Genomic DNA, 25,277 nt, shown 5'->3' with positions numbered 1-25,277 from the left:
TTTTTTGGCTATTTTCTTAAATAACTTCTAAACTATTTATTTTACAATTACAACAAAAAAATATTTGAGATTCTCACAATGACCTCTTTTATTTGATATGTAACATGTAACACGATATAGTTTAAAAAATATAATTTTTTAATTTTCTCATTTACCCCCCAAAAGTGGCCTCCAGTTTTAAAATTCATTTGTTTACGTAAAATGTCCGTCTTTGGGTCACGAATTTACATATGTGTACTGTGTACTAAATTTCAACTTAATTGGTCTAGTACTTTTGGAGAAAATGGGCTGTGACAGACGGACAGACAGACAGACGTACGAGTGATCCTATAAGAGTTCCATTTTTTCCTTTTTAGGTACGGAACCCTAAAAATTATCAAGATATTAATATGGGCGAACACTTACTATTATTTTGATAACGTTTATTTATAAGGTAGATACAAACATTAAAAATAAAATAAACTAACTTATCTATAAAATAAAACTAAATTAAAACTAAAACTAATAAGTACTAAATAAAATAAAATAAAATAAAATTAAAATACGTCTAAGAAATTGGGCCCCTTTGGCATGGTGCCGAGGACGCTGGCAGCATTTCCCCGCTGTATTGCGAAGCTAATACGTTGAGCGAGAAAGCTGCCAGCTCTTCGGTCACCAGTGAAATCGATAAGCCTTTTTGAAAGGTCTCCTTTTAGATTTATTGACTGTATCGTACTTAAAACAATAAGTAAATTGAGAGAATGTTTTTAATTAAGAAATCTAAATAAGTAGCTATTAAAATAAATGCTTTTAAATAAACTTAACCTTTTTTCTATTTCCTTTAAATTGTAGGATTTAAATTTTAACACAACTACGTTTATTCTGTGGAAAGTAATTTAGACAATTATCAAGTAGGTTCGTAGCAGTTCGTAGGCTACTGGCCAGTACTGGCGCCCGCTGCACGGAGCGGGTTAATGAAAAATAGTATGAGCGTTGCTAACTGGCGCGGACGCGTGCGACGGATTTTACCGACAATGGCACCCGCGTGCGTTGAGGAAGCGCTGGTGGCCTAGTGGTAAGAGCGTGCGACTTTCAATCCGGAGGTCGCGGGTTCAAACCCCGGCTCGTACCAATTTACGTCTCCTCTCAGAACTTATGTACGAAATATCATTTGATATTTGCCAGTCGCCTTTCGGCGAAGGGAAACATCGTAAGGAAACCGGACTAATCCCAATAAGGTCTAGTTTCCCCTCTGGGTTGGAAGGTCAGATGGCAGTCGCTTTCGTAAAAACTAGTGCCTATCTCAAATCATGGGATTAGTTGTCAAGCGGACCCCAGGCTCCCATGAGCCGTGGCAAAATGCCGGGATAACGCGAGGAAGAAGAAGAAAATCTCCCGCGTGCGTGCGCCCGCTCCGTGTATACTCAGCAGCAGAAGTTGCTAAGCGGGCGAGGTGTTCAAAATTACCTTGACACGCTCTTATTCTCTTAACAATAAAGTTGCATCAAGATCATTTTGAACACCTGGCCCGCTTAGCAACTTCTGCTGTTGACTGTACCAGCGCCAGCTAATGGACGCTCGTAGATTATAAAATATATAATGAAACAAAATTGTTTATCAATGCACAGATTTATTAAAAAGCATAATGAAACACCAATAAATTAAGTATCAATATCAATTAATGTTGTGACTTGATTCCATCAAAACGTTTAAACTATGCCTATTTAATTGAAGGTCACAAATACAAAACAAAAAAATCATAAGTACATAAAAAACTACCCCCCCCCCCCTTATATCTCTCCTTCAATCCCTATTCTGATACATAATAGGTTATGGTTGAAAACAAAAGAAACATTATTTTTACATTTGAACGAGTAACTACATAAATGTTAGTTTTTTTATTCAACATGATTTGAATACGTATTAAATTTTATATTATTGATTGTTTAACACTACCATAACCCCGTAAGACTATTTTAGTACAAGAAAAGATTAAAGGAGGAACTAAAAACGTATGACATTTAAAAAAACCGGCCAAGTGCGAGTAGGACTGGCGCACAAAGGGTTCCGTACCATTACGCAAAGAACGGCAAAAAAATCACGTTCGTTGTATGGGAGCCACATAAATATTTATTTCATTTTGTTCTTATAGCGGCAATAGAAATACATCATCTGTGAAAAATTCAACTGTCTAGCTATCACGGTTCATGAGTCGTGCTCTATCATCATAGCCTGGTGATAGACGGACTGACGCACAGACGGACAGCGGAGACTTAGGCCCACTTGCACCATTCCAGTAATCCGGGGTTAGCCGGTTAAACCTGGCGTTACCATGGTTACCAGTACAATTTAACACTAGGTTAACGGTTTAACCGCTTAATCCCGGTTTAGTGGAATGGTGCAAGTGGGCCTTAGTAATAGGGTCCCGTTTTTACCCTTTGGGTACGGAGCCCTAAACCGTAGTCTGGGCTTGCAACTTTATAATTATAATAAAATCTTGAAATGACATTTTGTGTGTTTAGCACTTTAAATAAATCTGACGTCCTACATAAAGTACCTACTTACTTACATACAAAATTTGTTGAATAATTTTGTTATTCATTATTAGGACTGGTACAGTCGAAACTATTAATTTATATATATATATATATATATATATATATATAATAAACAGAATAAAATAGAATAGAATAGAATATAAAGATTTAAATGGGGCTCCCATACAACAAACGTGATTTTTGACCAAAGTTAAGCAACGTCGGGCGTGGTCAGTACTTGGATGGGTGACCGTTTTTTTTTTTTGCTTTTTTTTCGTTTTTTTTTTTTTGCATTATGGTACGGAACCTTTCGTGCGCGAGTCCGACTCGCACTTGCCCGGTTTTTTATGGACCGACTCTATTATCATAATTCCATACGCTTTGTATGGCGGTAACACAAAAGAATGATAAAAAATCGTAGACAGATTAGTTACTTTTCTTTTTGCATTTTTTCCCCGTTTTTTTTTCATTATGGTACGGAACCCTTCGTGCGCGAGTCCGACTCGCACTTGGCCGGTTTTTTTTTTAATAAATGTAGATATGTTATGTGGTCACAACGATGATTATTTGAAAATAATCATCGTTATTATTCGTCATGATTATTTGAAAATAATCATCGTTGTGAAAATAATTCATAAGATCGTTTTTAACTTGTCCTAAAATATTAAAGCCTTACGAGGAAAATGACTTTTTATTGATTTTATGTCAGAAAATAATACTATAACAATACCTCTTTCTTAGTCACTTACATAATATAATAACTATTTATATTTCATAATACCTATAAGAACTTTGGTTTATTGACAGACAAATAACAATTCAATTCTCATACTCTTAAAACATCACCCTGTGTCTAATATAAATATTTTACAATAATTAACAACACTTACAAAACTTAAGTACTATACGTTAAAGTAAGGACGCCAATCACGAAGAATTTCGTTCATTGACCCGCCTGTTTCTATCGCTATCGCACGCATATAATTACACTGCTATCCTGCTTGCTGAGTGACATTAACCGCCAAAAACATGGGCTGCACGGATGTCATGGTCGCATTTTTATCACCTGTCATGCCATGCGTCACTTTCTCAATTTTCATAGTTAGAACGTGACAGGCATGGTGACAGATGACAAAAAGGCGACCATCTTAGCCCTACTGGACAGCAATATAATTACGCGCGTGTTACTGCAACGTTCTGCCGCCAGAGTGCAGCACTATGTTGTTTAGTAAACCATAGAGTAACTTATACATACTAGGCCTTAAACAGTTTTTTGACAAGTTTCCACAATTACAATAATGCATTAAGGCGGTTTGTTTTGTAGGTGGCTAACCGCGAAACGCGAAAATCGAAATATCGTTATCTGCCTCTCAATAGATCGAATATGCAAGAGTGATAGAGAGGCAGAAACCGTACTTTCGATTTTCGTGTTTCGTGGTAGGCCCTTTGATTGCGCTTGTGACGCCCTCTACGCAGAGTTTTGCGTAATATTCCCTATAGGAACAGCCGGGTCAACGTACGACATTATTCGTGATTAGCGACCATTCTTTATTGACACAAGGCATTTTGCTAGTTTTAATTAAATACAGACAATACTTGATTATTGTTAATGTTTGCGCGTTTAATTTGTGTAACATGCGTTCAGAAGTTTTATCGCGAAAGTCAAAATTCGTTATACGCCTCTCTCACTTGTTTATTCGAGCGATAGAGAGGCAAATAGACGAAGGAACGAATGAAGTGATTCGGCCTAGGCCCTTTGGTCTATAGCGAACGCGCCGCAAACGCCCACGCATGTTCAACGAGATCATGTATACTGTACAGTCAGCAGCAGAAGTTGCTAAGCGGGCGAGGTGTTCAAAATAACCTTGACACGATCTTATTCTCTTAACAATAAAGTCGCGTCAAGATCATTTGGAACACCTGGCCCGCTTAGCAGTTTCTGCTGCTGACTGTACAATTGCCTTCATTATTATGCATCGAAGCAACTAAGTCACTCAAAAATATCTGAACAGCTTCATTGGTAACGCGCCATGTATGTCCAGATATTTTTAGCACCTTGGTAGCTCTGATACTTCTAAAGTGAGGTTTAGACTAGCAAGAAGTTGCATGCAATTTTCATCACGTCGAGATATCTGATCAAGTGATCAAACTTTCGAATGCAGTTTATAGGCCAATCAAATTAGATCCAAAAAAGCGTTTTGAAGTATTAATTCCCAGCAAGCTAGAAATCATTTTAACCTCCTGAGACCCAGAAGCAATTGTTTTGTTTTTTAAATTCGAACCCTTAGTTACACAATAAAAGTTCAAAATAGATTTTGGAATATGTACACAAAATTGTACGCAGGCGTACTTAGGAGGTTAATATTACTTAATACCTTCATTAGTTCCTAAATTTGTATAATCCGAGTTTGATCCATCCCAGGAGGTGTGGATAAATTTTGGGGTCCTTAAGAGATACTTGTACATTTTACCTTGGATTGATAAAACCACTCGATGTAGAAGGGACCCGCCACCTATTACAATGTCACTACCAGCAAGGTTGTTGTGGATCAGACACTGGTGAAAAAAGAATCGGATTTTAACACGATACAAAAAAAAAAGAAATTCAAAGTGGCGGCCAGTTTTAAAAATATTCGACTACGAACTCATATTAACTATTAAGGTATCTTTCGGATCCTCAGATGTCAATTTTTATCATGATTAGAGCTAATTTTCCGTGAGACGTACCGTTTTTGAACTACAAGCAAAAAACTTTAAAAGAGCAAAATTTTTTTCATATCTCATGCTCTGAAAGTGGGTCGTTGTTGTTCTAAAAGGTGCGCAGAAAGTGATACGTTTATGCTCTAGCGCAGAAAAGTGGTGTACTCCTCTGCGTCCCCGTCCCATGAACAACTGGGTGGAAACAAAATGGAAAAATAGTGTCTTTATTTCCTCGTCTGGAACAATTGGTAATTCTTTAATTTTACAAATCCCACGTTGATCCTTTTTTTATAAAAAATGATGTAAGTAATTTGTTAAAAACAAATTATTCTTGATTTCTTTCGTTGAAATCTATTTACTCGATTTCATAAAGCGGGAACCAAAAGGAATACACCAAAAATATTTTTTTAAACCTTACGCTTGCGTAAATGAGCAAAGGCAGAATCTTATACAGCCACAGTTAAACGTTTGTACGATATTAAATTGGTTTTTAAAGTTATTTAGAACTATATTCATTAAAATAAAATAAAATACAAGATAAAAGTTTCTTATATTATTAATTAAATTGTTATTTAATATTAAAAATACTTTTATTATATTATGACGTGGTGCGGCGCACCATGGTCCCGGTGCGGTCCGGTAGTCTGTTGCGGCTTTTAGAACGAAAAAGTATAAAATTAAAAAAGTACGAGGCAATCCCGCTGATTTTCATACTATAATGAACAAATTATTTTAAAATTGTTGTAGTTTGTAAAAAAATGTGTGTTTTCGTAAATATTGCAATCTAAATGATTTTCGTTAGGGGTGATTAATCTTCACGCATGTAAAGTCTCCGATTGCAAGTAAGTCCTAAGGAAAAAATCATGGCCGTAGGTTTGTTATGTACTTCAATTACTGATTTTGCGAAATTGCCTTGTCTTGTTTGGTTTCCTCGCATTCGATATGAAAAGTAGAGTGTTTAACTCGGGTGAAAGGCACCGTTTCTGTCTCGGACTATTGGCGCTCTCACTGCGTTCGAGCGCCAAACTACCTCGACAGAAATGGGTGCCTTTCAACCCTTGGTTAACAATCTACTATTCCACTACTCCTGGAATGGAGCAAACTTGGATTACGCTAATTTAGAACCAAATGAAGGTACCTATGTATTAAGACGATTTCCAGCTTACTGGGAATTAATTCCTGGAAAAAAATCTAATTTTATTGGCCTGTTACCTTAGTAGTGGGCAATGTAACGTAAATTGCATGCAAGTACAGTCGCCATCAGATATATCGGAGCGGCCAAGGTGCTCACAAATATCGGAACACGCCTCTATTGTCAGGGCGTTAGAGCGCGTGTTCAGATATTGTGAACACCTTGGCCGCTCCTATATATCTGATGGCGACTGTACTTGGGCCATTTTATTTAAAGTTGTACCCCACACTTTTTTTTTCAAAATAGGGATTTTATTTTATATGTTATTTCTACTCAGAATCATGAGCTTTTGATCCTAATAGGAGAAAAAAAGTGTACCAAGATTTCCATACATTTTTCGATCTTTCCATTCCGAAACCGTCATACGAAGTCTATAAACAATGGTAACGGAATGGGAAAAAACCTTGGGACACCTTTTTTCTCCTATTAGGATAGAAAGATTTCGTGATTCTGAGTAGAAATAACATAAAAATACCCAATTAAAAAAAAAAGTCTAGGGGACAACTTTTAAAAAAATGACCCACTTGCTAGTCTACACATACGAAGTTTTTGCACGCCCCAATATATGGGTGAATATTAAATAACAAAATTTTTGTACGTAAGGGCCTTGGAGTATAATTAATTAATTCTCCTACGGCTACACATACGAATACATATTTGTATGATTAATTCGCTTAACATTTTAGGATAAATAAATAATATTCCAATGAAAAATACCTTCGCTTTGACATATAAAGCCTGCTCCATTTATTTCAAGAGATTTTTACAAATTAAAAATAAAACAAACACAATTTTGGAAATAAACAACTCAATACAATAAATAAAGTAAACAGTTTTAGTTAATGGCACGTAAAGCGTATTATTCTTTGTAAAAATCTCTCAATTTAAAAACTTTTTAATGCATTTTTAATCTTTGTGCTTTCTTAAATCTAGTTTCAGCACCAATTGACTCCAATTTTCATACCTACATCTAATAATATTTACACGGTTGTCAACAATAGTTATATTGCTTAAACTTAAATAAAACTCACTAATAAAAGTAATAAATACAAATGAGATTTACTTTGGTGACGTATTTTGTTCTTTCACTTAATATCTAATATAAATATTCGGAAATATAAAATGAGATAGAACTAAAAACATATTTTTTATTGGAATTCACTTTTTGTTAAGACGATTTGCACACTTAAGGGGCCCACAGATTACCAGTTCGCCGGACGATATCAGCTTGTCAGTTAAAGGCAGCCTGGCAAAAAGTGACAGTTCCGAACAACTGACAGGCTGATATCTGTGTGCCTCTTTAACAAGTTTAACACCGCCTGTTGCGGCGTGCCAAGTGACAGAATTAACAACATCTAAGGCTCACTTGCACCATCCCACTAACCCGGAGTTAAGCGGTTAAACCGTTAACCTAGTGTCAAATTGTATTGGTAACCATGGTAACTCCAAGTTTAACCGGTTAACCCCGGGTTAGTGAAATTGTGCAAGTGGGCCTAAGAGGGTTAAAAACTATTTTAATATGAGTTAAGGTTATGCAACTTTCCTGCGGACATCCTAAACTAAATGAATTTTAAAGCCTAATTTTCATAATTTATCCGTATAGGCATGTTAAAATTTCCTGCTTAAAATTTGTATGAAGAAAGTCATAGAAAAATGTAATGTGAATCATTAACTTCACTGTCCACAGAAAATACCGGTTTTCCCGAACATTATTGACCCAAGAACACCATATCTTCCTAAGGCCCAGCCCGTAGACTAGGAATTCTCTAGACGGAGTTTAGAGCAATTATTTCATGAAACCGATGCTGCCAAAAATACGGGGGTGCGGGGGACGAGGTGAGCGAGGTCCCGTGCCGTGATTGGTCCGTTCGAAGACACGGACGTCACACAAAGACACTTTCGACTGGAAAATGGAGTAAAACTACAGTATTTGTGGCAGAGGGGGTAAAGCGAATATGCTCAGTATGGAGGATGTCTTGTCTGTGGCCCAGCCATACAAATGAAAAATCCAGAATTTGTCACTGAAATTTGAACCTATAGTGCAGGGAATAGAGTTGATTAAGGTTTTGTTTGAAAATTGAACAAAACAAAACAAATGCGACTATTCCAATTCAGTATGATTTAAATTTCATCGAACTGAATACATAAGTACTATAGGTACTATAGGACCTTGGGCCTTAGGGGGATAGGTAAAGAATCGACTAAGGGCGTCCGCTAGATGGCGCGCTTGCACGGAGCGGGTGAGCGGGTAAACGAAAAAAAATAGTATGAGCGTTGCTAACTGGCGTTTTTTAACTGGATTTTACCTACAATGGCACCTGCGTCTGCTAGCTGACGCCCTAATAGGAACATAAGCTTTATTTACAATATATTTGTTGGATGTTGTTCTTAAACAGACTAAATAATAAAAAGCTTGCGTTTCAGTGCCTTTTGCTGGTGTGCAAAGCAACGGCATAAATAGAACGATGACTAAAATATTGGTTACAAAAAGCACTAGTCCAGTGGCGGAGCGTCCATAGAACTCGATTCCCATCGGCTTGTCCATGGTATAATAATATACTCCGCCTGGTACTCTCTTCCGACCACGTGACTGACACAAGCCTACGGCATCATGCGACAGCGCTATATAATAATATGAGATAGCGCTATATAAAGTGGCAATGTTATTGTGACGTAGGCTTGTGTCACTCTGGGAAGAGAAGACCATGTTTTATTAGACTTTGGGCTTGTCTGATATTCAGGCTCGTGGCCATTCTCTTTAAACTTATGAAGAAAAGGAAGGGCAACGTAGCTACGTCTTGCTTACGAACAATCTAGACGCGCCGCCACTGAGCACTACCCCATTTTTAATTAAGATTTTTTAATTTAACCTTTTGGACGCCAGTGACCGATATATCCGCACCGCAGGTTCAACGTCAAAGACCGATTAATCCGTCACAGGCCACAGAGCAACATAGAGTTCAATCTCAGTTTTGACACTTGGGTGACGTGGCGTCCGAGTGACAGCTTTTGTGTTTGACACGGCGTCGAAAAGGTTAACACAGCGTTTACACATTAGAATGTATGAAAAAAATATAGCATAGGGAAAGGTAATGTAGATTTCGTCTGCGTGGTATGATCATCAGATGAAAGGTGAACAACTATCCTATGTCTTTCCCTGGGCCTCGAACTATCTCCGTACAAAATTTCATCTAAATCGGTTCAGCGGTTTAAGCGTGAAGAGGTAACAGACAGTGTTACTTTCGCATTTATAATGTTAGTAGGGATACTATTAAGTACAGTCGCTATCAGATATATCGGAGCTGCCGAGGTGCTCAAAAATATCTGAACATGTACTAACGCCTTGGCAATAGAGGCGTGTTCAGATATTTGTGAAAACCTTGGCCGCTCCGATATATCTCATGTAGAAATAGAGTTACACCAAGATAAGTCTGCAACGATTTTGATAACATACGCAGTGCAATTGTTATTTATAGGTACGTAATCATTTCATAGAAGTTTGACGCTTAAAATAACACTTGCACTGCGTATGCTATCAAAATCGTTGCAGACTTTTCTTGGATTTACATTTATGGACAATAAGCAAACTTTATTACCGATACGATTATATATCGGCAGTCGTTTCATATGCACACAGACACATATTAATAATAGCTTTAAAAGCATATTAAGTGTATGTAAATATGTTAATAACAAGCGAACTTTAAACATTTTTGGCAGCATATAAAACCATACATTTTTCTATTATATCGTCCTAAACATCATAAGCGAGGTTTAGACTAGCAAGAACTTGCATGCGATTGTCATTACATTGCGGTATCTGATCAAACTTCTGAATGCAGTTTACCTTAGTAGCCGGCAATGTAAAGTAAATTGCATGCAAGTCTACGCCACGCTGTAAGAAACAACATCCAGAAATGTAATCTACTTAAACCGACAACAATATTTTAATATAAAGCATTTTATAAATGCATGTAAGTACATTTAACATTAGTATCTAAGTAAAGGAATGTAAGTAGGTAGAGTCAGACCGTGAAAAGTCTGCAGCGATTTTGATAGCCCAAGCAAGTGCAAGTGTCATTTTAAACGTCAAACTTCTATGAAATTATGACGTATAAATGACACTTACACTGCGTGGGCTATCAAATCCGCTGCAGACTTTTCTTGGTGCGACTCTAAATATATTATAGTCATGATCGAAACAATATTAACCCTTCGACCGGCAAAGCCGTCAACTGACGCGCGCGGGTACAGCCCAATGGCAATCATCGTGGGTTCCGACAAACTTCGCGTCATCGTTAGGGTTGCCATAATTAGTCGGAACTAATAAGGGACAGTGGTATTCTAGAGCAGGGGTCTGGTTGCTGCTGTTTGGAACTGGGGTTTAGAGAGCCCTGTTCTAGAGCGCTATTAATAAATAAATAAATATTATAGGCAGGGTCACTACCCACTAGGCCAGACCGGTCGACAAAATACGGGACAAAAACGGGACCAGTAAAAATACGGGACGTAATACTTAAATACGGTGACAGTCCCGTATATACGGGACGTATGGCAACCCTAGTCATCGTGGACTGTGATCGGAACACACGGTAGGCGTGACGTTCAAAGGGTTAAACAGACTTTAGGATATATTTAAGTATGTATTTTGGTTTTATGGCTACATAAATAGAATGCCCATAGAGTTTTATAATAAAAATAAAAACAAAATATAAAATATTTTTCCAAAAATGGACGGTATTTAAAAAATGCACTAAAATGCAAGCAAATAAATATATGCGCTGTATTATAAGTACCTATAACTACTGGCTTAATTTGGATATTTTATTTATGTAGCATGTAAATGCAATTCCATTTCATGGCTATATGTCAATATTTAGTAAAGACACCCATCAAACATATGAAGTACTTAATTTCAGTTCCTTATGTAATGGCTCTACACAATGGGCCAGCGCCGGCCACTCCAAGGGACGCAGCCATGCGGTAGAATGAGATAGCAATATCACTTGCTCCCTCTAACGCATAAATGCCTCCCTTGGAGTGGCCGGTGGCCGGCGCTGGCCCATCGTGTAGAGGAGCCATAAGATCTAGAATTCCTGTGCCACTGCGTAACTTTGTCACAGTGACAATAATGATGAATACAACATCCTCCTAAGCCCCACCATACCAAAAAATATTGTCAAATGAATTTGAAATCAATAGTGAAGGAAATATGGTTGAATTTAATTTGTTATGAAATCGAACGAAACAAACGAAACTCAACTTCCAATTTTGAATGGTTTAAATTACATTGAAGTAATTAGTACTTCGGGTAGGACCGTGGGCCTTACAAGGATAAGAGATGGCTGGCTCGGGCCTTTATATTCATTGTTTGCAGATATAGTGCATAATTATTTTCCTTCGTATTTTCACGGAAACATACGAACGTGTCTTGCTATTTCAGTCAGTCTCGGTACAAAAAGTACTGACGTTGACTGAAGTAGCATGACAAATACGAACGTTTCCGAGAAAATACGATGGAAAACAATTATGCACTACTTCTGTACTGTGACAAGGAACGAATTGGCATAGAAATAAAATTCCTTGGCTGTATGTATGTCTGCATATTTCATCAATTCCATTTTGCTGAGAACTTTTACACTTTCTAGAGATTTTCAGCTCCACTTTTATAAAATATACTTCCAATTATAACCTTGATAAATTTTGAATAGGGAGTATTACTGCAATGTTCTGCCGCCAGAGTGCAGCACTAGCTCCTCTAGTAAACCATAAGGCGGGATTCCACCAGTGTGCGGCACTGTGCATGTGGCACAAGCATTTTCAGTACAAAAATGCTTGTGCCGCACAGTGCCGCACACTGGTGGAATCCCGCCTATATAGTAACTTATACATACTATGCCTTAAACTGTTTTTTGACAAGTTTTCACAGACAATAAAAAATGACATTGATGCATCAAGGCGGTTTGTTAACAAGGGCCTACCGGGTAACGCGAAACTCGACATTTAGTTATCTGAGTATAGAGAGGTTAGCAGTAGCGGCGTGTCCATAAAAGCCGATTCCCACCGGCTTGCCTGTTTTTGGACGTTTGAGCGGAGTTGTAAACGAAATACATATGTAAACCAAATTAGCCCCGGCTTGCCTATGGATATGTTTGACGCGCCGCCACTGGAGGTTAGATAACGAAATTTCGATTTTCTTGTTCCGCGGTAGACCCCCAGAGTGTGACGAATAGTGGTAGTGGCGCCTCCTACGCGGAGTTTCGTGTAATTTTTCCTATTGAACCCTTTGTCCGGCCATGACATCAACGGACGCGCGCCGCTTGTCGGCTATAACTGTATAACCCAATATCAAACTTTGTGCACGATAGGCGCGGCGTCCAAAGGGTTAATGAATACGCCAGTACCCATAGGTCGCAGTATCCGCTTTTATCCATGTTTAAATAATTAGTAATAGTGATACGTTTAACCGGTGCGTATATTAGGTATCTCTTTTTAAGGGATCCTTTGTCACGTACTTTGAAAATTCAACATTCACATTATCCAAAAGGAATCCGTCGTCTCCCCAAAATTCTATTTTGATTTTTTTTAGTAAAATTTTGGTTAAGTATGTCCTCAGCGATACGCTATAGTTGCGTCAAGCACTCGCAGTACGCGAAGCAATTTAAAAAGAGACGGGACGCCGCCCGCCGCAGGTAGGTGTGACAGAGAGCACACTGCATGATCGCGTGCAGCGAGTGTTTAAACTCAATAGTAGTGATAGGTACCAGGCGTGGCTCACTCCAAGATTTCGTCGCGTCGCTACAAGTACATGCGGCGCACACCAATTTTAGTGTCTAGCAGTAGTAGTTGCCGCAAACCGCTACTGAACGGACGCCTGCTCGCGCTTACGCCACCTGGCGGTCATATCTGTCGTAATAGACGCGTTGTGTTAGAGAGTGAACCCTACCAATCACTATTATTTATTCTGTGGTGAGTGGTGATACTTAAATAGTGCTTTAGTGTGATTTCAAGCGAGGCGGATGCCGTTTGGACTTCTTCATCTGTCGCACCAGGCGGAGCCACGGGTTGGGCTTGCGTCATCTGTCTTCTTGTTCGTACGGCTTCAATTCGATCTGGAACAAACCAGGAACAAACATGGGTGAATTGCAGAAAATATGTACCTTTTAGCGTATTTAGTGCCCCGTGAAAACTTTTAAAAATATATATATATGAGAATAAGACACGTCGGAGTTATGTTAATTTAATAAAATTCATTCTTTTGATTCAGATAAAAGCCATCTTATAACAATTATAGCTTTCCTTTTTTTCTGTGATGCATGCAGTAACTTTACAACAGTATAATCATGTCCCAATGTCGAGCGCATTTCTATCGAGGACGTTTATTACGATTCATATATTCGTTTCTTAAAAGTTTATTTGTAGATTATTCAGTCTTTATAAGTTCTTCTGTATGTTCAGTACGAATATATTTACTTTTATTAGGAATAATATGTCATTTCAGTATGAATACATACTGTGTTAGTTACGGAGGATTAATCCCAAAGATTGTTTAGAATATTAGTATAATTACTTCTCATTATTCTGGCAACACACTGGCACAACTGTAAAATCGTTGAACACAGCTACAACTGTTTTGTTTTTTCAACGAAGTGGCTCATGGATGGATGCGTGGTGTAGTGGTTTAAAAATTTCAGGGTGATTAACGGCGAGTTTCCCAGGTAAATAGTTTGATTATCGTACACAGATTTATTCATAAACGATTGTTTTTACTCTGCTTCCTACAAATTTACAAGGTTTTAAAACAATAATTATATGACACGTTTGACGATAAATATTTTTTTAAGGTATGAATTCTCACATATCCTTCTCAGTTTCGTTATTTTTCGTTACGTAACGAAACTGAGCTTAGGTGTAAAATATACGCCTTAGGGGCTGTCCATAAATTACGTCATCGATTTTTGACAATATTGGACCCCCCCCCCCTAAAATCATCCAAAAATCATGCTTCGAATGACCCCGTTTCCTCCTACGTCGTGCTACCGTCATCCGATGTCCAGACCCCCCCCCCTAATTTGAAATGACGTAATTTATGAATAGCCCCTTACGTTATCAGTTTCGTTACAGCAATTATCAATTTCGTTTATTCTCAGTTTAGTTACGAAATCCAAAAGGTACATATTTTCTGCAATTCTCCCACATATGTGGCTATCCATCACAGAAGGGTATATGCTTCAAGTACAATAAGGTAGTTTTCACCTGAAATCCATTTGAAATTCTGATAAAAAGGCCTTATTGCACGTGAAGCATAAGGACCCTTCTCTGATGGAAAGCCACATATTAAACGACTTGCCCATTAAAGTTAACGTTCGGATTCAAATTGCACCAGTATAATTGCTACAATATTGCAGCGCCACATTACTGCCGGCGTCAGCATTGCAGTGCTGCCGCTAATGTCAAAAATCCGGGCGGCGACATTGATGATCACTTGTTTTATTTCTTAGTTGGTGTTAAGTTAGTACATTCACATAAATAATAACTAAAATATAACAATATTATGGCTATTTGAGACCTATCAACCAAAGCGATCTTATAAGACGGGTATTTATAAAAATAACTTTAGCAGAGCTGAAACAATAATGGGGATGTCGACACAAATCTTTTTTTTACGTTATCATTATCAGAAACTTATTATGTATATTATATAGTGAAGATTCGCCGAGGGTATTTATTTAAATGATAGCAGATTAATGTGAAGAAATGAAGATTTTTTGATGAAAAGGAAGTTTTGAGGATTAGCGGCAGTTATGTAGTCGGAAGTATTGTCACTCTGCAATACTGCTGCAGTCGACTGCAGGAATTTCTCGAGGAATTTATATAAATTTAGCCATTTCATGCAGTAATGTCGCGCTACTACTGACGCTAATGTCAAAATCGATGTTCACCAAAAATCACAAAGTAGACATAGACATAGCTTTTACAAACTCAGAATGACCCAAAACGTACTGTCGCGGTTCACTCTTAATCTGATCGCATAAAGAGGCCCCCAGTCCCTCCTTAGGGAGCCATCGGCCAAGCCAAACTCGTCGAAGATGTCGACCACATAGACAGAGACAGATACTTCAAACATACCTCGCTCAGAATGACCCAGAAGGTACTGTCGCGGTTCACTCTTAATCTGATCGCGTTAAGAGGCCCCCACTCCCTCTTTAGGTAGCCATCGGCCAATCCAAACTCGTCAAAGCTGTCGACCACACAGTAGTTGCCGGCCACGGGCTGAACCTCGACGTAAGTGTCGTAGAACTTGTCTGATGCGTGGTCTACGTTGCCGCTACGGAAGGTATATCTGGAAACCATGTATAGTTTAATAACAAAACTTCCGTGAGACACAGACATATTAAAGATATTAAAAACGGGCCACTCACGTATTTTAAGTCGAAAAACGCTAGTGAAACATGTCGAGCGTTTTTCGACTTAAAATACGTGAGTCCGTTTTTAATATATTTAACATGTTTATTTTCAAGGTAGAGGTGACTCTCTCGTCTGCCTCACAATCTGGAGGACTCGGGTTCAAATCTTGGCTCATACTAATGTTTTTCGAAACTTATACTGTACGGAATACCTATCATTTGATATTTACAAGAGATGCACCGGATATTCGGTTACTATCCGGTATCCGGCCTATCCGGCCCTCTTTTTAATATATCGGATAGTAATTTTGCTTGATTTCCGAGTCAAGAAACAGTCACTGTCATAATCGTACTCGTTTTTATTTAAAAACAATTTTTACATTCCATTCTGACTTGCACTCGCACTCATTTCGAACCTAGAAATGAGTCCGCGCGAACGTTCACTACGAAACAGGTCAAAACCTGCACAATGTGCACCTGAGAAACCGAAATGTAGGCATAGTTCCGCCAGCCGAATATTCAGCGGCCGGATACGGAATATTCGGCCGATGGTCAGGCCGAACATCCAGTATCCGGTATCCGGCCAAACAACTATCCGTTGCATCTCTAATATTTACCACTAGCTTTTCGGTGAAGGGAAACATCGTGAGGAAACTTGCGTACGTCCGCGAAGAAATTCAAATGAGTGTGTCAGTTCTTGTCTTGGCCATTGGGCCCGCATTGGACCAGCGTTGGGGATTATATCCCAAGCACTCTCTGGTATGGAGGCCTGTGCCCACCAGTGGGACGTATACAGGCATTTATTATTTTCCAAAATAATGCAAGGTATTTTTGGTATAAAATGGATTGAATGGAAAACTTATTTTAATAGTTCATTTGAAACAGAATATTTGACAAATGTTACCCGTCCAGCACAATCGGCTTCAGAAACACGAACTCTATTACGTCCCCCTTCTTGGGCTTGAGACCCCAGAAGAAAGTCTCCCCGTTATACGCCCTCCTGATGGTGTGGTCCGCCTTTTCCTCTATGTCGTTATGGATGCTCTCTAGAGGGGGGTTCTCGTGGGGGTAGAAGCCTGGGAGCTTGCCGTAGCGGGAGTCCTGGGGATATTAAAACATTAAGTACAGATGTCGTGCATAATTGTTTTCCATCGGAAACGTTCGTATTTGTCATGCGACTTCAGTCAACCTCAGTACTTTTTGTATCGAGACTGACTGAAATAGCAAGACACGTTCGTACGTTTCCGTGAAAATACAATAGAAAATAATAATGCACTAAATCTGCATTATTTTTGAAATAGGTACACAAACCAGTTAAGAGTCCGCAGTAAGCTCGGCCGAATTTCACCTTCCCATACAAACGGAGTTTCGTTCTCATTTTGAAACTACGTGCTGGATTGTAATGAAACTTTGCACATATAATGACATGAGGTATATCTAAATATCTATGCCTGTACTGTAATTAGTTTATATAGAGCCTCAGCTTGTAAAACAAACGGAATAGAGCAAAAACAAACCTAAATTAGCTGTATATTTTAACTATAGTATCTGAATATTAAATATACTTATTAAGAACGGGTCACTCACGTATTTTAAGTCGAAAAACGCTCGACTTGTTTCACTCCGTACCGAGGAGTGTCATCAGGAGCTTGCGTTTACGGTGACGGACCGGCGCACGATGACTCGGCGCAGGCGCCGGTGGCGGCAGGGGGAGCGAGAAACTACCCTCGTTTATCGCATTATTGAAACATGTCGAGCGTTTTTCGACTTAAAATACGTGAGTGACCCGTTCTTAATATATTTAATATGTCTGTGTCTCACGGAAGTTTTGTTATTAAAATATAATATCTGAAGTTACATAAACTAATTACAGCTGGCATTACCTTATTATCCTATTACAAATACAAAATTTCATAGCAATCTAGCTAGTCGTTTTAAAATGAGAGCGTAACTTCGTTTGTCCCTCCCTCCCTTCGGTCGTGTTTTAATTTATTGCCACTCGTTGCGAATTCCTTTCTTTTCGCACTTGTATCATAATATTCATAATGTACTATTTTTTACGTACCTGTACTTTCTGTATTTTGCCTTTCAGTGAAGAATACAGTCCAATATGCTGGAACAGTGAAGATTTAAACTTTGGCCTTATCTCCGTCTTGCTTTTTGCACATTCTTTCTGTAAACGCAACAAAATGTACATTAATTATAACTATGATTTTATTACATTTCAAAATACTTATTTTTATAAACGATAAAAGCATTAAAAAATCAATTTTAAAAGAAACATATTCGCAACGCGGAGACTGCGTCAACAAAAGCTACTAAGGCCCACTTGCACCATTCAACTAATCCGGGGTTAAGCGGTTAAACCGTTAACCCAGTGTCAAATTGTACTGGTAACCATGGTAACTCCAGGTTTAACCGGTTAACCCCGGGTTAGTGGAATGGTGCAAGTGGCGCTAAGGTGGCTACAAAAGCAAAACTGAAAAGGCCTCGTTTCAAGAAAACCAATGATGAAATACTCGACAGCCTCCGTTATTATTAAGTACGCAAAAATTAAAGTTAATTTTAGAATCCGCAGCACTAGTACCTCATGTTGCTAACCGAACTGAAATCCTGGAGAAATCCTGTCAATCTAAACCACAGAGTGAGGAAATTTCAAGTAAGACACGAACCGTGTAAATTCTAAGTATTCCGTGTAAGTTTTTTTATGCTGCAAACTTTATCAGCCAAATAGCTCTCTAGCAGCCAGTCAATAGGCATGTTGGTGTAAAAGAGCTGGACGTATGTGATGAAGTGGACGAGACCCGCTCACCATAATACGGTTCGATTTAAATTATACAATTGACTCACCGAAGTTTTATAGATGCTGCAAACTTTATCAGCCAAATAGCTCTCTAGCAGCCAGTCAATAGACACGTTGGCGTAAAAGAGCTGGACGTATGTGATGAAGTGGACGAGACCCGCTCACCATAATACGGTTCGATTTAAATTATACAATTGACTCACCGAAGTTTTATAGATGCTGCAAACTTTATCAGCCAAATAGCTCTCTAGCAGCCAGTCAATAGGCATGTTGGTGTAAAAGAGCTGTACGTATGTGATGAAGTGGACGAGATCAGCTGACCGGAACAGCTTGCCGATGCCACCGAACACGCAGTACTCTATGAAGAACCATTGGGGGGTATTGATAGTGGTGGAGGCGGTAAAGAGTTTTATGTCCTGTGGACAAGGAATATTTTAGAGATTTGGTAAAAAAAGGTGCTTGTGATATGTTAAATAAATAGTAGTTTGTTACAAGGGATCAAAAATATATATTTCCGTCAAGGGCGTACATTGAATCCTGAATGAAGAGATATATTCTACAATAGAAACCCGAACGTAGTGAGAATGTAATGAGGGATTCAAGTGTTAACGCCCAAGACGAAATTTTAATAATGTTGATACCGTGTGACACATACTGCTTTTCACATCAACTATGAGGAAAATAAAAAAATCTTAGTGTTGACACAATCTGATGCTTAAACAGATTATTTAAGCTAAAAAAATAATGAGCAAAAAAATTTAAAATAGTGTGCTAGAACAGAAAAGTGTTACTTTGATCCCTCCTAGCAGGGAAGAAAAAGCCCTTTTCCGAATTAGTGATGTGAAAAGATAATTGTCGATAACAGCCAGCCAGCCTAGTCGATAGTGACCTATGAAGCAGGAGGTACCGGGTTCGAATCCTGGTAAGAGAATTTATTTGTGTAATCAGAAATATTTGTTCCTAAGTTATGAATATTTTCTATGTATGGCTTTATATACCTATTGTATTATATTTATCGTCGTATAGTACCCACAACCATAGAGAAAAAAATACATAGAGTGCTCACTCCATACTTCAGTTTTAGTACCAAAAAGACTTTTTTTTGTAGTCGACATCTAGCATCGAGTAGCGGAATTATCAGTCCTGCTACTTGACAATAGATGTTGTACCGACAGAAAAGTCTAATGCTCAACAATTTTCAGCTAATAGAACTCTATTTTCAACGACATCTGCTTTTAATATTAGTTGTCAATTGTTGTTCAATACAATTTTCGTGAATCGCGCCACTAGAGAATTCTAGTATCGAGTAGCGGTACTGATAATTCCGATACTCGATGCTAGATGTCGACTGCGAAAATAATAGTCGTTTTGGTACCAAAACAGATGTATGGAGTGAGCACTCTACTCTTACTATATTTCTCTATGCCACAACACAAGCCTTATTTAGCTTACTGTGTATGGGACTAGGAAAATAACTAACAGTTTTGAATTGAATGATTCACGGTCGATATAACTCTAGTGGAATATAATTATGTACTACATCTGTAATAGGTACGAGAGTTCTTGCCCCACGAGGGTCCGGGCTATACATTTTACATGCCAGTCTTCCCCACATTTACAAGATTGCCATTTGGCTAGGTAGACCACACCAGTAAATTCTTAAACATGATGCCTCGGAAGACATGTCCAGCAGCTTAACGTCACGGAGATGAAGATGTTGCGATGGATGTGTGACGTTACGCGACTAGATCACATACGTAACGATCACAGTGACAGCCTCGGAATCCGTGACGTAGACGCTAAAGCTAATAAATAATTACCACGTGCTCTTGTGGCACGGGGGAGGGGGGCGAGGGGGTTTCGTTAAAATCACCAAATATCACCAAGGGGGTCAACAATAGGCCAAAATTAAATATGATCACATGATTTCGGGAGGACCCCAAAGTCGATGGTATGGTCATATACGCCGCAGACCGGTAGACTACGTCGCAAATAGATGCCCAACCTCACTGTCCAAGGCCCTAGATAGATAGATTAGGCCGCGGCAGGCCTAAGAAGCGCTGGGCGTCGTGACAGCGGACATGGAAGAGAACAATCTCCCACCTGAGTATGCCGAATACCGGGAAAAGTGGAAAAGATTGAGTAGGAAAGCAGACCCTGGCGGTTGAAGAAGATGCCTTATGCGATCTTATGTGATGCGGTGGTGTTCCGGTACTCTGAACTCTACGGGCAGGTCAGATCTTTCCGAACTTTGATTTTCCTTCTCCGGCGGCCAACATTCTTATTCTGGTTGAACTGGCTGGATTCTGATTTAATTTTTAAGAGCTAGATTTAAATTAATTGCACTGTACGCAAGGTCCTTAAGGCCCTTAAGGCCCCGGGTAGTATATTTCCATTTTCCTCTTTTACGAATAAACGTTGTAACTATAGTGTTGGTATTTTTCTTTACAATCTTTTAGTTTAATCCCTTTAAAAGTAATAATTGTAACAGTGAGAGTGATCTTATGTGTGTTAAGGCTTGGACATGTAACTCTATAACACCTTTATGTAAAACCCTTTATGTGCAAATAAATGATTATGATTATGATTATACCTGCATATAATTCTTCTTAGCAATAACATCGTCTTCAAGCATGAGATAGAACGTCCCCCTACTATGCGCGTACGCCATCAGGAAGATCGTGTCCAGGTTCTGTTTGGTTCTCCATCTCATCCGCTTGAAGGAATCCCCTAGGGTAGGCTCGATGCTGTCGAAATCTGGGTAGTAAGAGGGAGATGGTGAGATCACTTCGATGAGACCGCTTTCGACTTCTTTAGGGAACCTGAAAGGAACGGAAATAAAGTTATATGCTGGGTTCGTAGTAGTAGAAGTAAACACTTTATTGTATAAAACAAGTAAATAATACAGAGAGAATATAGTAAATATGTACAAAGGCGAACTTATCCCCTTAAAATAAGGGATCTCTGCCAGCTAACTCTGGTAGTCAAACTATGATAATATGGTTACGTAACTTTAAATATTTCATCCACAAATCACAATTCTTGCTTTCATATTATAAATGCGAAAATAATTCTGTTTGTTAGCTCTTCACGCTTAAACCGCTGAACAGATTTGGATGAAATTTAGTATGAGGCCTGAGGAAGGATATAGGATAGTTTCTATCCATCGTCATCATCCCACGGAGACGAAAATTTGTTGTATTAACCATAGGTATGTCTCTTCGTTTGACTTTTATCGATTTTCTGACTATCATAAGAGTTAGGAGCGATAACCTAATTCAATAAAATTTTCTTTAAAAAAAAACGGGTAGACCAGAGAGTAAGAAAAAAACAAAGAAAATTTTTAATTTTTTTAAAGAGCGTTTACAAGTTCTCGGAATTTTCCGCATCTTGTACATATATACAGTCCCCACCAGATATATCGGAGCGGTCGAGGTGCTCATAAATATCTGAACAGGCGCTCTAACGCCTTGGCAATAGAGGTATTTATCTATGGGCCACTAGTTGCCTGATATAAAGTTTTCCATTCCAGATATTTGTGAACACCTTGGCTGCTCTGATATATCTGTGTAGGTACTTACATGGTCTCGATTTTCTTCGCCGTGTTGATGACGAACTCCAAGTCGGCCTCGCCTACCATCACGATGATGACTGTCTCGTTCTGGTCGGCCTCGGTCATCCCGGTGATCAGGTGCTGGAACATCAGGATTTAGGTTAATATCCGATGAAAGGGACATAAGGGCATTTTCACTTAACTGTGCACCTTTAACGGCCGGTTAGCAATCGTTACAAAACTGACGGTCAATGTCAAATCCCATACATTTTGTCAGGAATGTAACGGTTAGACGATACAGAAACACGACTTAAGTCGCGCTTTAAAGTACAAGTTAAATGAAAATGCCCATAAAGCCCTTTATACAGAGAGGTAAAGTCTGAGGGTTGAATAGGTAGATCATACCAAAGAGAATTTGAAATAGAGGCGGATTATCAGAGTAAATTATGTAGCCACAGTAAATGTACTGCCATCTGTCGACGGAAGATTAAAACTGTTGGAACGCCATTTGACTTTGATCCTTATTGTTTCACTGACATGTGTTAATTTGTTAAATATCAAAAAGTAACGCCATCTACTCGACACAGGGCCAAAGAAGGTATGAATGAAATGTAATATTTTCGAGCGATGGCGCCATAGCTTTGGGCTACTGTCAGAGCAACCATGAGGTAGCTCTCCTCGTCCCACCTCACTGTTGGTATACCAATGACTACCTCCGCCAGCTGCCGCGAGCCCCTCATGTACTACGCCGGTCTGAGGCTGTAGGCATCGTCTAAGAGGTGGGGCATGAGCTGGTAGGTGAAGAGCGTTTGGGGCAGCAGGTTAACGCGTCATCCCTTTCGCACTTACCGTCAGAGTAACCATGAGGGAGCTCTCCTTGTCCCGCCTCACAGTCGGTATGCTAATGACCACCTCCGCCAGCTGCCGCGAGCCCCTCATGTGGTACGCCGGTCTGAGGCTGTAGGGGTCATCCAAGAGGTGGGGCATGAGCTGGTAGCTGAAGGGCGTTTGGGGCTGCAGGTTAACGTGTCATCCCTTTCGCACTTACCGTCAGAGTAACCATCAAGTAGCTCTCCTTGTCCCGCCTTACAGTCGGTATGCCAATGACCACCTCCGCCAGCTGCCTCGAGCCCCTCATGTGGTACGCCGGTCTGAGGCTGTAGGGGTCATCCAAGAGGTGGGGCATGAGCTGGTAGATGAAGGGGAGCGATTGGGCCTGCAGGTTCCTTCGGTCCACGCCGGAGGCTGCTTTGGTACCTTAAAAAAAGAGGCCAATTCAAACTTAGGTACATTCTGATATCAAATGATATTACAGATGTAGTGCATAATTGTTTTCCATCGTATTTTCTCGGAAACGTGCGTATTCGTCATGCTACTTCAGTCAACCACAGTAGTTTTTGTACCGAGACTGACTGAAATAGCGAGACACGTTCGTACGTTTCCGTGAAAATACGATGGAAAATAATTATGCACTACATCTGTACTTTATTATCGTTCACACATCCACCTGGAGCCTTACCACGACTGCCTTAGAAGTGTCACACTGACATATTCGCTAACGTCTGCCTAACTTACTTTCTACACATCTAATTCGCATATTATGCGAGTACGAGCGAGATGCATAGAAAGTAAGGCAGACGCTAGCGAATATGTCAGTGTCAAACAGGTAGTAGCCGTGCTACTATTTATAAATTCTATAAACATTCAGGCACCTGTGTAAAGATTATTATGGAACGGACCAGCTTAATCTAATTTTAACATATTAATAGAATACATGAATATTTCGCCCGCTATTTTGGTAATTTGTTTACTTACGTCAATATGCTGTATTAAACCCACACCAAGAGCATATTTCGGATGAGTTATTGATTTATTGAAATTAGATTGGCAATAAGTATTGGTTCAATATTGTTACCTGACTAGCGACCCGCCTCGGCTTCGCACGGGTTAACAAATTATACACCTAAACCTTCCTCAAGAATCACTCTATTGATAAGTGAAAACCGCATGAAAATCCGTTCAGTAGTTTTTGAGTTTATTGCGAACATATATTTACCTTATTAAACAAAGTCCCCCGCCGCGTCTGTCTGTTTGTGTGTTTGTATGTTCGCGGTCTTCACATATCAATAGAGTGATTATTGATGAAGGTTCAGGTATATAATTTGTTAAGTTTTTGTGTAACCTGTGCGAAGCCGAGGCGGGTCGCTAGTAAAGTTTACTTACCAGTGAGATTCTTGAGTAGTTGGACCACCTCAGGCGTCATTGTAGCGCTCGGGCCGAGAATCTTCTCCGAATACGCTGAGCTGGCAAGGTTCAGGAGCTTGGACTGAAAACAAAACAATTCTTACATAAATGAATAGGTATTTAATAAATATTTGGGGACAAACTTACACAGATTGATCTAGCCCCAAACTAAGGAAAGCGTGTACTATGGGCACTAAGTTAGGATATACATACTTATATACAGTGAAACCTGGTTAAGTGGGACCTGGATAAGTGAGAAACCTCTATAGCTGGGACTCATGGTGCGGTCCCGACACTTTAGCACTGAATTACCTCTGTTAGTGAGATAAACCGAACCTCTATAACTGGGATTAGTTGTTGTAATTTTATAGTCACATTTACCTCTATAATTGAGACAGAGAGTGTATTTTACCTCTTTTACTGAGACTATATTTATAAAATTACATTTCCCTAATTGTTTTTTTGAATTTTATACGAATTACCTCTGTATCTGAGATAACGTCAATCTATGACCTCTATAACTTGGACTTTATTGATCTATTTCCGTATTCTTACTAACTCTTAGTCTATCCACAAATTCCGCATTTGTTTAATTGTGTCTAAACGACTTCAAGTTTCCTTTAGTTAATTTCTGTAGTTAAAACTATCGAAACGAAAGCTGAAATCTTGATAAGTAACAAGAAGAAACAAATTTTCATTTAATACATTTCTAAGGCGCTATGAAGTCGAATGTTGATCGAAAAAATCTATCCTTTGGAAAATCATTCAAAATAAATTCAAAGAAATATTTAAACAGACTTAAAAAATATTTAGGGACAAGGATTATTTTACCTAAACATTTAAAGATAATTACAAAATACCT

The 25,277-nt window shown here is 39.0% G+C and overlaps 1 protein-coding gene across 1 annotated transcript in view; it reads right to left on the bottom strand.

Annotated features, from left to right (window-relative positions):
- Positions 1-13,390: 13,390 nt before the first annotated feature.
- LOC134804153 (alpha-1,3-mannosyl-glycoprotein 4-beta-N-acetylglucosaminyltransferase A-like) overlaps positions 13,391-25,277 on the bottom strand; it is an 88,666-nt gene continuing 76,779 nt past the window's right edge. Inside the window, exons 4-12 of the mRNA XM_063777099.1 lie at positions 24,395-24,497; positions 23,220-23,428; positions 22,200-22,312; positions 21,212-21,440; positions 18,822-19,034; positions 17,881-17,988; positions 16,720-16,916; positions 15,538-15,751; positions 13,391-13,520 (exon numbers count right to left, since the gene is read on the bottom strand). Of these exons, the coding sequence (XP_063633169.1) occupies positions 13,485-13,520; positions 15,538-15,751; positions 16,720-16,916; positions 17,881-17,988; positions 18,822-19,034; positions 21,212-21,440; positions 22,200-22,312; positions 23,220-23,428; positions 24,395-24,497 (1,422 nt within the window). The 3' untranslated portion in view covers positions 13,391-13,484. The remainder of the gene's footprint in view (positions 13,521-15,537; positions 15,752-16,719; positions 16,917-17,880; positions 17,989-18,821; positions 19,035-21,211; positions 21,441-22,199; positions 22,313-23,219; positions 23,429-24,394; positions 24,498-25,277) is intronic.

The sequence above is a fragment of the Cydia splendana genome, chromosome Z (genome assembly GCF_910591565.1).
Source record: "Cydia splendana chromosome Z, ilCydSple1.2, whole genome shotgun sequence".
Taxonomy (NCBI): Eukaryota; Metazoa; Arthropoda; class Insecta; order Lepidoptera; family Tortricidae; genus Cydia; species Cydia splendana.
The sequence above is the reverse complement of the archived record's forward strand: the minus strand, read 5'-3'. Positions and strand labels throughout refer to the sequence as shown.